Below are 19,685 nucleotides of genomic sequence, written 5' to 3'. Positions count from 1 at the left end.
ACACAAATTAATACCAATATTCAAAGTCCAGTTGCAATATTATGACCACCCTCCCCAATGCAGACATCACACATGCCTAGCAAATCATACAGTGCACGTGTCAAGTTCACACACTGCAAACATAAGGCTTGATGTTCGGCATCCACAAACACAGAAACTGCCTCTGTCATGGGCAAAGCATGTCACTTATCAGACCTGGAAAAAGGCATGATCATCGGCTATCGGGCCAGGGGTGCCAGCATTTCCGAAACAGCGGACTTTGTGAAATGCTTACATGCTGCAGTGGTGAAAGTGTATCAAGACGGGACGAATGGGGCAGTTTTGACGACCCAACGTGTCAATTGTGGAGCTCCATGCGACATTGATCCCAAAGGTGAACATCGGCTGAAATGGTTGGTCAGGACCGATCAGTGTGCTACTGTTGCTCAACTGCCAGTCCAAATGAACCGTGGAGTCACCAGAAAGGACACCAACACGACAGTGCAGCGAATTCGTTGGGCATTGGGCTCTGGAGCAGACGCTTGGTGACAGCACCCATGCTGACGGCCATTCATCACAAACAACGCTGTCAGTTTGCACAGCAATACAGACATTGGACCCCAGCTGAGTGGCAATGGGTGGCCTTCTCCAATGAGTCATGGTTCCTGCTCCACTGAGTGGACGACAGTGGCGTATTAGAGGTGAAACCTCCAAGAACAAACAAACCCACACACAATTGTTGGCAGAAGGCAGGCAATGGGGGTGACGTTATGGTCTGGGGGAATGTTTTCATGGCATGGCATGGCTTGGGTGTGCTGATACCCCTGGAGGGCACCCTGAATGCAAATGGTTACCTATCAATTGTCGCCGATCAGGTACACCCGTACATGTTGACCACGTTCCCAGGGGGTGATGGTATCTATCAGCAAGACAATGTGCCACGTCACCAGAATTGTCCGTGAGTGGTTTGAGAAGCATGATGAAGACTTCAAGCTACTCCCTTAGCCACCAAATTCCTCGGATCTTAACCCAATTGAAAATCTATGGGACCACCTTGATCGACACATCACACGGATGGATCATCTACCAAGGAACCTACAGGAACTCTGGGGTGCATTGCAGTCTGCATGGTCAGAGATACCCGTAGCAACCTTCCGCAGACTTATTGAGTCCCTCCCACAGTGGCTGACTGTAGTGCATGCTGCAAAAGGCACATATTCTGGATACTAGGTAGGTGATCATAATAATGTGAATGGACCCTGTATTTACAACATACTGTTGCTTACCTTTCAAAAACTGAGAATTTGTTCATTCCTTCACATGAAAACTAGTTCATTCAATTCATCAGAAGTTATGTTGGGAATATCATAATGCTCCATTCTGCTACTGAGGCTACAGCCTTTGATGGTATTACCATAAAAATGTCATCTTCCATCCTGTTTAAGGAATCCGATAGTCCACATTTTTTGAAAGAATTTATCAGTCTCCTTATTGATTGCATCCCAACTATAATAACCCACTTGCAAAGAGCTTCTAGTGAAGAAGAATGCATAACTTCCCCCTTTTGTATACATTTTCTCTCCTTCAATCATCCACTTATTCCAATCCACTTATTCCAAGAAATGAATATGATCCTTAAATGGTTTGTTATTGCAGACATTAATGGTTTAACTAATGATGTCAAACATCTTGGTATTACCGTAGTATCAGTACCAGTGTGACTCTCAATCATTTCCCATTTCACCTAGTATGTTAAGGGATCTTAATATGTCCTGTACTAATAAACTATGCTGTTTGTGCAGTTATGCTATTAGTTAAACACAAAATACAAGGAAGTGAAGCCAGTCGACATCGCTGGACAGTGCAGTGTTGAGTCAGTTTGGTGTGACATAAGCACTGGGAGATCAAAATTGAGAATAGGAGTGTGTTATAGGACTAATGACTCTGATGAGTATAATAAGAAACTGTACAGGGAAATAAAGTGGGCCAGTAAATCAGAGAGTCATATAATGGGGGATTTTAATTTCCCAGATATTGACTGGAATTTGTAGGTTTGTCACTCACACACTAGCAAGGCTTTTGTGGGTTTATTGGATGATTATTTTCTACATCAGCATGTTCAGGAGGCAAATAGAGGGAGTAATACTCTTGATTTGATTATCAGTAGTGATTCTTCATGCATTAAGAATCTGCAGATAAAGGAACCACTAGGTGGCAGTGCTCAGGGTGTGCTGAAGTGGGATTTACTCAGTGGTAACTACCATCAGGGGTAAAGAGAAGGGTTTTTGCTTTCGTAAAGCTGATTACAGTGGTCTCAGACGGTATTTAAATTCTATACTGTGGGACCAACTGATGATGTTGCCAACAGCAAATTCAAAATGGGAAGCATTCAAAGAACTTATCTTGGAAGCTACTAGGCTTTACATGCCAATTAAGAAATATTGTACAAGGTTTAGGCCTAAATGGATGTCAGATGAACTAATGAGACATGTGGCAGAGAAGAAAAGTGTATGGGATACATATAAATTAATGGGTGACATGGAAGCCTATGATAGATATAAGCTGGTCTGTAACCAAGTCACAAAGGAGATTAGGCAGGCAAAGGCAGATTATGAGAAATCTTTGGCAAAGGATGCAAAGAAAAACAACAAAGACTTCTTTACTTATGTAAACTCTAGAAGGAAAGGGATTAATCAGATTGGTCCACTGGATATTGATAATTCAACTGTTGATGATCCTGCTCAGGTGGCTAACAAACTAAATGAGTATTTTGTATCTACATTCAGCCATGAGGAGTTATTCAGGGAGGGGTATGCCAAAGGTGAGTTATATTCTGGCAGTGAGCTAGATGATTTTGTAATAACTGAGAGGAAGGTGGAGGAGAAATTGCTGCTGAAGATAAACATAAAAAAGACACCCGGGGTGGTGGTAGTTGTAGTGGCATGTGATGCAAGAAAGCAAGCGTATGACCTTATGCAGCATCAGCCAAAAAAAAAAAATTAGAAAACAATCCCCTCTAAATATTTGTCCAGTTCCTCAAATTTATTTAACCTATCAACTTCCACAAAGACAGATGGAAGTTTGTTTCAGCAATTAACCACCCGCTGGCTAAAGGCAAATTTCCGAACATCTATTCTACATCTGTCCTTCCTCAATTTCAATTATGCCCCCTTAGATTCATAACCTGAACAAGTGAAAGAATCCAATCAGAATTCAGCGTGCTCAACCCATTCAACGCCTTATACACCTCAATCAGATCACCGCACAGGTGCCTAGTCTCCAGCTGCTGCAGTTTGCAGAATTTAAGCCTCTCCTGGTAAGAGGATCTCTTCATTCCCCTCACCAATCTTGTTGTCCTTCTCTGTACAAGCTCAAACAAATCTACATCCTTCCTAAAATGAGGCCTCCAGACCTGTACGCAGTACTCAAGACGTGTCCTGACCATTGCCATATACAGAGGGACAATCACCTCCTTCTCCCTGCTAACAAAATTCCTGTATATCACTGACAACACCTCATGACCTGCCCTGGCAGCCTGTCTGAATTGCTCAGAAAATTTCACATCTGACTGCACAATTACTCCCAGGTCTTTTTCATTTTCTACCTCCTTAAGTATAGTACCACATAGTTGGTACATTTCATGGGGTTACTTCTATCCATATGCAGTACTTTGCATTTTTCAATGTTAAACTTCAGTTGCCACTTCTCAGCCCATCTGCCCAAATTTTCTAGATCATGTTGCAGTAACACACTGCCATTACTTGACACCAAGGGTGTCAAGACTAATACTCAAGATTTCTAAGAGGTACAAGCTAAAGATTGTAATGATTTATGCACCAACATCGAGCCACGATGATGAAGAGGTTGAAGACATGTACACTGAAATTGAGTCTTCTAGATGAGCAGAAAACCCACTACACTATTATTATGGGGGACTTCAATGCTAAGGTTGGAAAAAGGCAAAACAGCGCAGAAAGAGGAACTATAGGAAATTTTGGAATTGGTGAAAGAAATAAAAGAGGTGAAAGACTTGTGGAATTTGCAGAATCTCAAGGAATGTCAGTAATGAACACTTTTTTCAAGAAAAGGGTGAACAGAAAGTGGACATGGAAGAGTCCAAATGGATTAACAACTAATGAAATCGACTTCATCCTCACTAACAGAAGATATATTGTGAATGATGTTACCGTCCTGAATAAGGTAAATGTTGGAAGTGATCACAGAATGGTAAGATGTACACTTGATATAGATGTAGGAAAGGAAAGGAAAAAACTGACTCGAGTAAATAATACAAAGGTCTTTGAAATAACAGAGGAGGAGAAAAAGCAGTATGTACTGGAACTTAAGAACAAGTTTGAGCTTCTGCAGACTGCTCAGGACCAAGATATCGACGAGGAATATTACAACTTTCTGAAAGTGATAAAGCCCAAGAAACCTATAGGGAAACAGAAATCCAAAGAAGAAAAAATTAGTCAAGAAACACTTGTCATGATGAACCAAAGACGACAAATGAAGATCAAGAAAAACACTGCCAGGGAGAAAATTGAGTATACTGAGTTATGCAAAGCCATTAGAAAGAGACTCAGAGAGGACATAAGAAGATTTAACACAAGAAAAGTAGAACAAGCATTAAGGGAAAACAAAGGATTTAAATCAGCAGCCATGAGCAGTAATACAGAAAGACAAATGATACTGAAACTGAAGAATAGCAATGGTGTACTTATAAACAGCAGAAAAGGCATAATTCAAATAGCAGAAGACTACTATAGAGAATTATACAAGGAGCGAGGGAATGATACCAGCAGTGGGGAAGATGGATTGCAAAGTAGCAACACATACGACATACCCGATATTCTTCCTGATGAGGTAGAACATGCATTGAAGAAAATGAAGAATCGGAAAGCCCCGGGGGAAGATGAAGTTACTGTAGAGTTGTTAAAATTGGGAGGAAGAGACATAACACAAAAACTGGCAAGGCTCTTCACAAAGTGCATTAGAAAAGGTGTGATGCCTAAGCAGTGGAATAATGCAATCATAGTTTTGCTGCATAAGAAAGGAGATAAATCAGAAATTGGAAATTATAGACCAATTAGCTTGTTATCCCATATCTACAAGTTGTTCACAAGGGTCATTACTAACAGATTAGAAAGAATACTTGATGAGAATCAACCGAAAGAGCAAGCTGGCTTTAGGACAGGATTCTCAACTATGGATCACCTTCACGTAATATCACAGCTAATGGAGAAAGCAAATGAACATAAAACACCATTATGCCTGGCATTTGTGGATTATGAAAAGGCATTTGACTCCATACAGCATAAGGCAATGTTTCGGGCACTGGAAAGACAAGGCATAGATACTCCATATATTATGATTTTGAAGAAAATATATGAGAGTGCTACATCCTTTATTTCGGGCACTGGAAAGACAAGGCATAGATACTCCATATATTATGATTTTGAAGAAAATATATGAGAGTGCTACATCCTTTATTAGACTAGACAAAGACAGTAGCAAATTTAAAATCGAGAAAGGAGTTCAACAAGGAGACACAATATCTCCGAAGCTGTTTTCTGCTACCCTTGAGGAAGCTTTCAGAAGATTAGACTGGTCGCAGAAAGGAGTCAATGTGAACGGAGAGTACCTAAATCATTTACGATTTGCAGATGACATTGTGGTCATAAGCCACGATCCCAAAGAATTAGAGGAAAATCTTAATCAGTTATGCACAGTTAGTAAGGATTTTGGACTAAAGATGAATATGGCTAAAACAAAAGTAATGATGAACAAGTATGCCACGGAAAGGGAAATAATGATTGAAGGAGCAGTAATTGAAAAGGTGGAGTCATATACTTATCTGGGACAAGTTATTAGCTGTAATAATGATAAATGGCTGGAAGTCAAGAGAAGAATAAATTTTGGATGGATAGCATTCAGGAAATAGTCACATACTGAAGAGCAATATCCCAGTTTGTCTGAAACGTAAAATAATGAATCAATGTATACTCCCCACCATGACTTATGGAAGTGAAACTTGGGCACTCACCAAAAGAATGGAAGAGAAGCTAAGAACTACACAGCGAAGAATGGAACGAATTATATTGGGAATTAGAATGTTAGATAAGAAGAGAAACACATGGATTAGGCAGCAGCAAACTCAAGTAAAGGACATTCTTATCAAAATTAAAGAACTAAAATGGTCTTGGGCAGGACACATAGCTCGAAGACATGATGACAGATGACTAAGAAAATAACAGAATGGTACCCAAGAGGAGCTAGAAGAAAACCTGGAAGACAAAGGCGGAGATGGATAGATGAAATTCATGAGTTTTTGAGTAGTAAATGGATGGCCAGTGCTCAAAACAGAAGAAACTGGAAAGTTGCTGGAGAGGCCTTCATCCTGCAGTGGATTGAAAATGGCTGATGATGATGATGATTACTGTCATTAACAACCCTGCCAACCTTTGTATCATCCGCAAACTTCGATACTAAGCCTGATATAGCTTCATCAATATCATTGATAAATATACAAAACAGTGGACCCAACACCAACCCTGTGGGATTCCCACTAATAACATTAGTCCACGAAGAGCAGCACCCATTGATTATCACCCTCTGTCTTCTCCCACTCAACCATCCTTTTATCCATTGTAGCAACTTACCCTTAATACTATTCCTGCTCCAATTTGTACAGTAATCTTCCATGTGCAACAGTGTCAAAAGCTTTCCTGAAATCCAAGTATATGGTATCAAAATTATTTTTTGCATTCAGTTTCTTTGTAACCACATCATAATAACCAATCAAATTTGTCAGACAAGACTTTCTCTTAACAAACCCCCGGTGTGTCTGAATTATTGCTGCAGTCTTGTCTACATGATCCTGCAATGCATCTTTAACCAATGACTCCATTATTTTACCGGGAACAGAAGTTAAACTAACTGGCCTGTAATTACTCATGTCACCCTTCCATCCCTCCCCTCATTTGTGAATTGGGGATACATTTGCACATCTCCAGTCCGTGGGAAGCTCCCCTGAATCCAAGGATGCTCTCATAATTATGGCTAAGGGTTTGCTTAGTAGCTTTGCCACCTCCTTCAATATAACTGGATAGATCCCATCCACCCCAGGTGCCTTTCTTATGTTTAACTTCAACAATTTCTCCTCCACTTTGTTCTCAGTTATTACAAAATCATTAAGCACCCTGTTACAATTTGATAACCTTGTGGCATTTTTAAACCTTAATAACTTCTCATGTGTGAATGTAGATGCAAAATACTCATTCAGTTTGTTTGCTATCTGAGCAGGATCATAAACAGTTGAACCATCGATATCAAGTGGACCAATCAGATTCATCCCCTTCCTTTTAGAGTTTATATAATAAAGAAATCCTTGCTGTTTTTCTTAGCATCCTTTGCCAAAGATTTCTCGTAATCTGCCTTCGCCTGCCTAACCTCCATTGTGACTTGATTACAGACTAGCTTATATATATCATAGGCTTCTGTGTCGCCTGATAATTTATATGCATCCCATGCATTTTTCTTCTCTGCCACGAGTCTCATTAGTTCATTTGACAACCATTTAGGCCTAATATTTCTTGAACAATATTTCTTAATAGGTATGAAACGTTTAGTGGCTTCCATGATTAATTCCTTGAATGCTTCCCACTTAGAATTTTGCTGTTGGTAACATCATCAGGTGGTCCCATTGTACAGAATTTAAAAACTGTCTGAAACCGCTATAGCCACCTTTACGGAAGCAAAAACCCGTTCCTTTACCCCTGATGGTAATTATACCTTTAAGTAAATCCCACATCAGTACACTGTGATCACTGCCACCTAATGGTTCCCTTTATCTGGAAATTCTTAATACATGAATGATCACTGCTTATAACCAGATCAAGAGTATTACCCTCTCTGGTTGCCTCTCGAACATGCTGCTGCAGAAAACAATCATCCAATAAATCCACAAAAGTCTTACTAGTGTGCGAGTGACCAAACCATAAGTTCCAGTCTATATCTGGGAAGTTAAAATCCCACATTATAATGCATTCTGATTTACTAGCCCACTATTTCTCTGTACAATTGTTCATTGTACTCATTCGAGCCATTAGGCCTATAACACACTCCTACTCTTATTTTTGCTTTCGCAGTACTTATGTCACACCAAACTGACTCAACAGTGCACTGTTCATTTGTATCAACTGGATGCACTTCTTTTGATTTTATGTTTTACTTAATTTACAGCATAACACCTCCTCCTTTCCTATCCTGTCAATCTTTTCTGTACACATTGTACTCCCCAAATTCCAGTTCTGCATTCCTTATATCTGTGTGACACCACGTCTCTGCTATCCCAACAATATCCACCTTTAATGTCTTGACCAACACTTCAAATTCATCAAATTTATTTACTATACTTCTAGCATTGTATACATGCATGTATATAGGTACATGCAAGTATACATGTACCCATTCTTATTATTAGTCACCCTAACACATCCCATATATACACCTGTTTCACGATGAATCCCGTCATTCCCTGAAACCCCCAACAGCCCTCACACTCCACGCCGCTGCTTATTCTAATTGAAGTAGTGCAAGAATCACCTTCGCCTCTGCCTGCAGCTACTTTTAATCAGTGAATTCCCCCAAGCTAGCAATTTTTCGACACACCTAACACTGCCTCGATAGCATCAGCAAATATTCTTGCACCCTTTCTATTTAAGTGTATCTCATCCCTGTAGAAGCAGTCTCTCCTGTTAACAAGCACAGACCAGGCTGAAAAAAAAATTTTACCCCTTGAGCCTTGCACATTTCCTCCAGGGCCGAATTGATTGACAAGGCTGTCATCATGTACTCCTCCTACTGTGTCTGGGCAAAATTGCAGACACTTTCAAATTTAACCCTAATTCATGACTTTTTTGCAACATTAACCTGTACTTGTTAAATAAATCTGCAGATCTCCTTTGTGCCCTTGAAAGATGATATATGCTTTACAACATCGACTTTTGCCCCTGGCAGACATACCCTGGTCCTATTCCATCTATCCTTTTTACACAATATATTCCCTGTCTCCCTGACAATAGAATCACCGACGATAACTAACTCCTGTGGGACCAGCGTTCTGCCTTGGAGATTGCCGCTGTGTTGCCTGATGCCCAGGAGTGAGCTCTGGCGTTTAGTTGGGCAGCTGAGAGCTTGATAGGCCCCTCAATTTCTTTGAGGGCATCTACCTACACCTCAAGCTCTCATAGACACCCATCAGAACGCTGAGCTGATGCCTAATTTCTAGACACTCTGCACCTGGCACACACACAAAGACATCCTCCTTGGCTAGATCATGTTCCATTCCAGAGAGTTTGGCAAACATTTCACAAGTTGCACATTTTTTTAGGCTGTGATGTGTTAGAGTATCCCCCTCCCCCCAGTTCTTCCCCAAGTAACAGCACTCCTGCCACTTTGTGCCCGTTGCTTTTCTGCTCTAGTCTGGGGCATGATATTTTAAATTAATAAGATCACTAAATTTAATCAATTGTCAATACTTCACTATCTAATAGGATAGTAAATGCACTGATGCGAATTACGCTATATAATTTTACGTTAAAGCTACCTAGTTACCACAATAAAAAATTTGAATTCCCTACCAGTCTATACAAAAAATATGGCTGCAAAATTCGAACGAAACACGGTTTTATGTACATTAAATAGTAATCTAAAAAACTCTTATCTAAATTAAAAATAACCAGCATATCTAGAACTATATAGCTACTTATAAAGTTCAATATAAAATAACAATTAGGTAAATAAAATGGCAAACATCGCTTTTCGGAGCCTGTAATTCACAGCTGTAATTTTTAAAGAGAGTCAGTGCCCTCCAAGGGGTGGATGGGATCTATCCAGTTATATTAAAGGAGGCAGCAAAGGAAGTAAGCAAACCTTTATCCATAATTATAAGAGCTTCTTTGGACTCAGGGGAGGTACCCATGGACTGGAGATGTGCAAATGTGACCCCAATTCACAAAGGAGGATCAAAAAGGGCGACATGTAATTATAGACCTGTGAGTTTAACTTCTGTTCCAGGAAAATTAATGGAGGCACTTCAGGATCATCTAGACAGGACTTCAGTTACAGCTCGGCCACAGCATGGTTTAAGAGGAAGTCTTGTCTCACCAATTGGATTGGATACTATGATATGGTCACAAAGGAACTGGATGCAGGGAATAACTTAGATGTCATATATTTGGATCTTAGAAAGGCTTTTGATACTGTTGCACATGGAAGACTGCTGAACAAATTGGAGCTGTGTGACAATGGAGGCAAATTGCTGCTATGGATAAAGGGATGGTTGAGTGGGAGAAGACAGAGTGGTAAGTAATGGACACTGCTCATCATGGACTAATGTTATTAGTGGAGTCCTTCAGGGTTCAGTGTTGGGTTCATTGTTGTTTTCTGTATTTATAAATGATATTGATGATGGTATATCAAGCTTAATGTCCAAGTTTGCACACGATACGAAGGTTGGCAGGGTTGTTAAGGACACTAATGACAGTACGCTGCTGCAACAGGATCTAGAAAAGTTGAGCAGATGGGCTGAGAGGTGGCAAATGAAGTTTAACATTGACAAATGTAAAGTACTACATATGGGAAGCAGTAACCCCAGAGTGACGTATCAACTCTGTGGTACTACACTGACAGTGGTAGAGAACAAAAATGAACTGGGGGTAATTGTGCAGGCAGATATGAAGTTTTTTGAGCAGTGCAGACAGTTTGCAAGAGTAGCTCATAGTGTCTTGTCAATGATGTACAGGAATTTTTCTAGCAGGGATAAGGAGGTGATTATCCCCTTGTATAAGGCAATGGTCAAGCCACACCTTGAGTACTGTATATAGGTCTGGAGGCCTCATTTTAATAAGGGCAATAAGGTTAGTGAATGGGACAAAGGGTTGGTCTTACAAAGAAAGGCTTAAGTTTTGCAAATTGCAGTGTTTGCAGACTAGGCACCTGCGAGGTGATCTGACTGAGGTGTATAAGGCCTTGAATGGTTTCAGCATGCTCAATGCTAATGGGATTCTTCCTCTTGCTCAAAATAATCACTTGAGAGGGCATAGATTCAAACTGAGGAAAGCTGGATGTAGGATAGATGTGCGGAAATTTTGCCTTTAGCCAGTGGGTAGTTGGTTGGTGGAACAGACTTCCATCCTTTGTTGTGGAAATTGATAGCCTAAATAAATTTAAGGCTGAACTGGACTGGTATTTGGAACAAATGGAGGGGTGAAATGGGAGCGTTTTTTTTTTTTTTTTGGCTGATGCTGCATAAGCTTGCTTTCTTGTATCATATGCCTCTACTAATGCTAATGTTTGTCAATATAAAGGAGTGTTGCAAAAAGAAGTGTTCAAAGTTACAAAACAAATTAAGAAAACAACAAAGCACACTGAAAACATATTAGTCAAGAAATTTATCTGCTGTAAGTGCCAGTTAATCAAGTTGCATATTTGATCACTTTTGAAAGTAAACCATTCAGTGATGGTGAATTTGTTAAAAGTGGAAGAAATTTTTCCAGAGAAACAAACAATGAAACAACACATTAGTTTGCTTCAACAAACTATTATGCTGATATTGAGAAGATATTGGAAAGAATTTGTTAGAACAACTTTTGGAAAATATAAACAAATGAAATATTATAGTATGTCACTGGACAACAGTACCGATGTAAATGACACAGCCCAACTCCTTATCTTCATAAGTGGAATTAAGATAATTTTGTACGAGTTGAAGGTTTAGCTGATCTACAGAGTATGCACAGAACTACAAAAAAAACAGAACAGAACAGAAACTACAAGTGAAAATCATTTTGAACATTTTTGCCAATCTATTGAAAAGTTAGGATTAAATAGTAAAAACCTGGTAGGAGTCACAACCGACTGTACAAAAAATATGACTGGTAAAACATTGGGCTTATGGGCAGAATAACCAAGAAAATGACAGATATCGGAGCTGAACCTCCGACTGTAATTCACTACATTGGGCAAGTATTGGATCTCCAACACGTTATGAATGTAGTTATTTCAACTGTAAATTTTATAAGATCACATGGCCTTAATCACCATATGTTTCACAAGTTTCTTTCAGAAATTGAAGCTGAATATGAAGGTGCAGTGGGATGGCTTAGTCATGGCAAAGTGTTATGTCGTGAATCAATTGCTTTAAACTGAGTCATGAAATTGATATTTTTATGACAGAAAAAAGGGAAACCAATAAAACAACTATCAAATATGGAGTGGCTGTTTGATCTTGAAATTCTTACATACAGGGCCATGTAAATGGGGGGGGGGCCCCTTTGGATGCACTGCACCAGGGTGGTATCAAAGTCTCAACATAAATGAGGCCCCTTAACCCCTTTTTCGTCCAGGCCCCCAAGTACCTTTGCACAGCCGTGCTTATAGATATTTCTAGTCATTTAAATGCTCTTAATCTAAAACTACACGGGAAAGGAAATTTGGTCTCTGATTTGTATGGCAACATCAAATCATTTTAGATAAGTTATTATTTAAATTCCAAATTGAACAAGACAATTCAGTTCACTTTGAATGTTGTACCAAGCTAAAAAAGAAACATTTTTAAAGAATCATTGCATTTTTGCAATTACTTTTTGACGGGTTTGAAAAGACTACTTTATGGCTGTAAACTACAATACCACCTTGAAACTTGAAATTATTGATCTTCAAGCCAAAACATGGTTCAAAAATAAGTATATGGACTGCAAAAATAAACTGGTTGATTTTTACAAGGCTCTCCCATCTGAAGACTTTCTGCTAATAAGAGAAAATTGCCTACTTTGTTCAGATCAAAGTAGGTTTTCGCAAGCAAATTTTTTCATGCATGAAATCAAATAATTTTTTTTTTTTTTTTTTTATGTGAACCCCAAACACGAGAGGTATTAGAACCTATAGTACTTAGTACCGTGCTTGGGCATGAAATCAAATAAATATTTAAAAAGAAACAGAATAACAGATGAGCACCTTCATTCTGTGCTGACAATTGGTATCACAAATTTCCAACCAACTTTTCAGCAATTATCTAAAAATATCCAGCCTCAATCATCTCATTAAGTGTTAAGTTTTGTTCAGTAAATGTTGTGTATTGTACTTAATAAAATTTTTTGAATATTTTCAATTTGAGGTGTATCAAATTGAAATCATTATATCTATTTATTCACCTTAATATTGAAAAGCAATGATCCTTTTCAGGTTGTAAATTTTGTAAAGTGAGCACTGAAAAGCAAAAGTAAAGTATTTTTTTAAAAAACAAAAGTCAGTCATTTTTATAATTTTAATAAAATCTAAAAAATAAATCACTGACAGATTTGTTGTGCCTAAAAGTGTTGGGAATTTGCATTTTTTCATATATACATCCTGAAAATAAAAAATGGTAACATGAAAATAGAAACTTCCTTTTACATGTAACAAGATATGGAAAATGTAACACATTAATTTTTTCTCAAATCACTCAGTGCAGCCCCCAAAACAAATCTAACTTTGAATATGGCCCCTGTATGGGAAAAGATTGTACACCACTGGTCTACACTTACACATTTAATTCCCCCCCCCCCTTTTCTGAAATTTCCATTGCAGTCATTATGTACTGTATTGTATATCAACAAAAATTCTTTAACGTCACCCAAAATTTAATAAAATAAATGCACACTGTACAATAATAAATTTTAAACTCCATCATAGTCATCAAAATTATATAGCAACATTATTGGCATTCTTTTCCAACTCTCACATATTTTATGTGTGTGCGTGCATGCACACAACCCATGCACGCACCAGGACTATATTGAAAGTCCAGCTTAAATATACTTTTAAAATCATTTTTGCCAAAGTTTCATCTTATTAGACCTGTGCCTTTGATTGCTCAATATAACAAAGTCAAAGTATTGCATACCTGTAGCTTTAGTATTTAGAGCAAGCCAGTTTCTGATCATTTTTAATAAAAAAGAGGAAATAATAAATAAATAAGACTGGGATATTCTGTTTTTGCATTGTGAGAGCTCTAAAATTCATGATAGTGTTTTAATTTAAGTATACTTTCAAGTGGTTTTAAAGTATGAATAACATACATTAAACACGAACACAGAAGTGTTAAATTCTCATTCATTTTACTTTTATTTAAAGGGCAAGTCTCATGAGTTGAAGTTGAGAAAAAGTTTGTAAAAATTAAACCTTTTGACATATCAAATCAAAAATTCTTTGATTTGATATGTCAAAAAATCTGATGAAAGATCAGATTTTTTAACATATCATTTATGAACATCAGATCTTTCAAAAGATCTGATGTTCATAAATCAGGAGATCACCAAATATATTGGGAAATAAAGAACCCATTTTTCATTTGTAAACACTGGACTTACCCTTAATACCAGAATCCCCAGACCACTCATTTCCCTGCTTCTCATCCTTATCTTTTCCTCTATCTTCTTTTTTTAAGTCCCGATCATCTCTATCTTGTCTGTAGCGGGACATTCTATCATTGCCCCCTTTGCCAGGTTTCCTCCTTTCTGTTTTCGCTGGTTCTATATCAAGGGGTACCCATTTTTGTTTTGTTCCTGAAAAATAATTAAACATGTTATAGGGGACCAAACGTATTCAGAGAACTCTAAAAAATTACGAAACAAAATTTTAACTTGTGTTGATGAGCTTGTTCACATTAACAAGGGTTTGCTAGTCTAAGTGGGAAATAAAAAACACTCTTCACTACGTATAACACAAATCTCTCTCTCTCTCTCATATGGTGGTGAATGTGCAGTTTTTATTTTACCGTTTGAATCTATTCAAATATCTGTTTTGTCAGTTTTAGCTCAGAGAAGGAAATATTCTGAATTCATTCGTAATTTACAAGTGACATGCTGGTGAAAGAGGCAGCCAAGGAAATATTAAGTTATGTATAAGCAAACTATGTAGCAGACTGGGCTTTCTAATTATCATTATAAAAAAAAAAAAACTTTCTCCTTTATAGGATTTTTTTTTTTTTTTTTTTTTTTTCCTGCTCCATGATGGGTACTAGTACCAAGTGCATGGGGTGGTTAGTTGTGTCCGGTTCGTATTAGAGTAAACGCCCACTATTCACGGGGGTTACTTCCTGAGAAATGCCATGAATACCGAGTTATGGCTCCCATAGTAATAAAGAGGTTCTGTTCAAAAGTATGAAATTTCATATATAAGAAAAACTAGTCTAAAATTTTGTCTATGTATGTATTATATGTACCTTCATAATATGACTATGTACATAGACAGTACATAGTGAAATGCAAGCATAAAGCATCAAAATGAAAATAAGAAATAATTTAATATTAAAAGTAATATTAGAAATTTCAAACAAATCTTTCAAACCAGCGCCTTTGCTATAGCTAAAAAACTTATCCCGCCAGTGCTATCACAGGTTTTGCTAAAGTGTTGATAAAGGTGTTTTGCCTTTTCACGAATGATGAGTGAACTTAAGGGAATTTTATTTTGAGTTCGGTCTTCTATCCACAGATTTAAAGCTTTTTCCATTTTTTCTAATTTAACATCACGAGTTACAGAGCAAATTTTTGAAGCAATTAGCACGTTTTCACAGACACTACGGCGGATTTTTTCTTCTGATTTATTGATTGATCGTACCATTGACTTACTGATTTTATAATGTTTTGACACTGTTTTGTTATTTGATTTTTAGGAGCATTAGCAACTAAGGCCATATTGCTCCGGGATATGCGGTGGTCATTCCCTGACCTTTCCACATCCTCCGTATTTGGTGGTGACGAGCTCGAACCCCGGTCTAATCAAGAAGCGTGTGCTGTGCACTGCTGCTCCTTCCCACCTGGCTACGGGGGCACCTGTTTCGACACTGACGAGACACTTTCACCATTAGAAATTTTGTCTAATAACTGAATTTTATTCGCTAATGTCATCACCTTCTTTGATCTTTTCACAATTCCCTTGTTAATCATAGCCATATTTTTGTAGGCGATAAAAAAGAACTTGTCCACAATAAAGTCACTTTCTTCTGTTAACACACTCGAAAAAGTCTGTTTACACTAACACACTGCAAAATGGTAGATTTTTCACTTTTGTAAGCATATCAATTTATAAATTGATAAATTTATTCAATTGATATAAATTGATAAATTTATTCAATTTATAAGCATATAAATTAAAAGCAAATCAAGAAAACTTCCATGACAAGTGCATAGCACATACTGAACAAGGATTAGCGAGAAACATTGACGCTCGCGATTTTGTCACCCCTGGCCCCCCCACCCATTGAGCACTGTTTTGACCGGGAAAGATAATTTTAGCCACGCCCATGTCTTTTTATGGTGGAAAATGTTCACGGCGATTTAAAATTCACATTTTTTTTAGGTTTCATTTTATATTAAATCAGCAACCGCGAATACAGATACCACGAATAGTGGGGGTTTACTGTATTATTGTTAGTTGAGGAACACTCTTACTATCCTACAGGTGTTCAGGATCAAGGCTTTCTAGAGTTCCATGTAAGTGTTCCCTGGAAGACCTATTTCTGCTAGATTCTTATGGAGGCTCTCTGGCACCATGCCAGTGGTTGACAGTGATCAGGATGGTCATTATTTGTTCTGCATGCCACATTTCTTTGATTAAATGTAATATCAAATTACATTTAATATTAAATGTAATATTAGAAATTTCAAACCAGCGCCTTTGCTATAGCTAAAAAACTTATCTTAGGTCTCTTAGGTCTGTGTACTCCCAGATCTTTTCCTCATAGGTTTTCCTGGGGTTTCTGGCATTGGGCACCACTATGTCAATCAGGTAGGTAGCCATTTCCTTCTTGTCAATGAGGGTTATGTGCAGTATCGTTTTGTCCGTTATTATGGCACAGTTCCAGTATAGTCTAAAAGTAGTGGTTTCCAGTACATCCTGAGATTAGTACTTGTAGCATGGTACACTTTCTTTGATCAACTGGTATTTTTACACTAGTTTCTAATGTTTCATGTCACCTGTCACACCAAGGCTCTTGGTGATATATTTTGTGGTGTTGATTACCTGGTCTTGGATGTCAACCACGAATACGTCGGCCTTGGAGAAGAGCTTCCCATTCACAAACCATACACTGGGCGTCACCTTATTTATGTAGTCTTGATGGAGGTCACCGTAGTGTCTGCCATGGAGTGCCTTCTCTGCCCATCTTTCTGTCTTTGTTTCTTCTTTTTGTTTGAGTGGGGCTCCTTGTTAAGGATGACCATTGTGTATACTGTTTGTCTTTCTTATGACTCGGTAGATTGATGCTATGTTTTCCTAGAAGTAATACTGCAGGTTCTTAATCATAGCCTTTCCTTGTTAAATGAAGTCAGTCAATTCCCTCCCTCCTTCTTTCCGGGCTATATCCAATCTCTCAAATAAATGGGTAACTTCGGGTAGTGTTGGTGACTCTTGGTCATCATTATCCTAGTTGATCTCATAATTGCCTCCAGCTCGGCATTGGTCCAAACTATGATCCCAAAGTAGGGATCATATACTGGACCAAAAATAATAATAATAATTGACAAAAGGTGTCCACATGAGAAAAAGCTTCAAATATGTTGGATGCAGAGCATCCAAACTAGGCACTTTAGAGGAGACTTCGTTGAAGCATATTAAGGGTCTAACAGGTGAAAGTAAATTTAATGAGATGAAATTTTCACTGTTATAAATGATTCCAGAACCAGAAAGCATAAATTCAAATTACAGGGGGAGAAGTTTAGACTGGGTAGTTTATTTTATTTATTTATTACTATTATTTTAATTTATTTTTTATTTTTTTGCTGTTGCAGCAGAAATCTAGGTCTTCCTTGCACCATATGGCTAACACTAATACTAATTTCAAAAATCTGTGATTTTTTTATTATTATTATAATTATTATTAACTATTGCTATAGATGTCAGTGAAATACCAGGCCCAGATAACTACAATGTTACACCAATAATTCTTGATGTAACATAATGCTAAGGAATTAACTTAAATAACTGCTAACACTACACTGCAAAGCCAATCATTAATAATAATTACAATAGTTGTTTTATAGAAACCTTCCTCTCTGCTCCATCAGTGAAATAGAGTTCACTGCAATTTGTCTCAGACAAATAACAATGAACATTAAATAAATAAATCATTGCTATAAATGTACAGGCAAGTCCATTATAGCAAAGACTAAGGCCATCTAGGGTGGGAGGTATCAGTGTGGCCCACACCCATACATAAAAGGAATCCATTTTGCAGAGATGGAATATATTTAAACAAAGGTGGCACAAGAATTTTTTTCGGCACGGTAGAACATGCTTATATCATAGGGTAAACCCTCAGAGGGATCGCAGGATGGCTATAAGGGAGGAGGCAAAGATTTGCAATTATTAATTAATGGATATTCTTCAGATTGGTGTAAAAGTCAGAAGTACGGTTCCTCAAGGATCAGTACTGGGATCACTCTTATTTTTGATTTTCTTAAATGATATTGATGGGGGTACAGAAGGTGTGATGCCAAAATTTGTAGATGATGTCAAGATCACTAGAGTAGTTTATGATTAACACCAAGCAGGCTTTCAAGGTGACTTAGATAGACTTCAGAAATGGTTGGAAAAGCAGCAGCTATGTTTTAATGAAGCAAAATGCAAGACCTTATACATAAGAGTGAATTAAAAACAGTGGAGAAAGAAAGGGATTTCAGAGTTATGATATGGCTGGACATGAAAACTTCTCTGTGCAGCATAGGCAGATAGCAAGGAAGGCCCATGGTATCCTATCAATGATTTATCAAATATTTGCTTGTAGGAATAGGGAGGTCAAAATCCCACTGTATAAAACATTTGTAAGACCACACTTTGAATACTGTATTTAAGTATGGAGGGCACACCTCAAAAAAAAAAAAAAAAAAAAAAAACAGTGAGCTTCTTGAAAGGTCCAAAGATGAGTAACTCACCTGATTTGATTGACAAAAGGTGTCCATATGAGAAAAGACGTCAAATATGTTGGATGCAGAGCATCGAAACTAGGCACCTTAGAGGAGACTTCATTGAGGCATATTAAGGCTCTAAGAGGTGAAAGTAAAATGAATGAGATGAAATTTTTACTGTTATAAATGATTCCAGAACTAGGAACCATAAATTCAAATTACAGGGGAAAAGGTTTAGACTGGGTAGTTTTGTTATTTATTAATTATTATTTTTTTTTATTTATTTATTTTATATTTTTTTTTTTTTGCCGATGCTGCAGAAATCTAGTTCTTTCTTGCACCATATATCTAACACTAACACTAGTTTCAAAAATCTGTGAAGTGTTTGGAAACTAGTTAGTCAATATATATTTTCAGCAAGATTGAAATAAAATAATCGAAAATCTGTCTTTGATCCAGTTGACTCCTATTTTGACTGGTGGCTTTCAAATGTTCATATGTGGCTATAACTGTTCACCTTACTGATTTGTTTAAATATTTTGAAGATAGTTAGCAACTTGTTTTCTTTAAAGCTGGCTGGTGGTGTAATTATGTGCAGAATTATACAGGAAAAAAAGTTCACTAGAAACATTTAAAATTTTTTTTATTTTTTTAATAACAAGCTACAGTATTCCTATTGTCTGGGTCCTTCCCTACCTAAATATAACCACAGGGGCTCACATCTGGTGAGTACGGGCTTGGCACACCCAGAGTCCT

At 37.6% G+C, this 19,685-nt stretch overlaps 1 protein-coding gene across 3 annotated transcripts in view; it reads right to left on the bottom strand.

The window, feature by feature from the left end:
• larp (La related protein) overlaps positions 1–19,685 on the bottom strand; it is a 467,832-nt gene that overhangs the window by 196,409 nt on the left and 251,738 nt on the right. For all 3 annotated transcript variants that reach the window (XM_090369301.1, XM_090369300.1, XM_090369299.1), the window contains one exon: positions 14,394–14,588. In XM_090369301.1, the coding sequence (XP_090225427.1) occupies positions 14,394–14,588 (195 nt within the window). The remainder of the gene's footprint in view (positions 1–14,393; positions 14,589–19,685) is intronic.

Source organism: Mastigoproctus giganteus, chromosome 3 (genome assembly GCF_048544385.1).
Source record: "Mastigoproctus giganteus isolate SK-2022 chromosome 3, ASM4854438v1, whole genome shotgun sequence".
Classification (NCBI taxonomy): domain Eukaryota; kingdom Metazoa; phylum Arthropoda; class Arachnida; order Uropygi; family Thelyphonidae; genus Mastigoproctus; species Mastigoproctus giganteus.
Note: the sequence above shows the minus strand (reverse complement) of the source record. Positions and strands in the feature narration are given on the sequence as shown.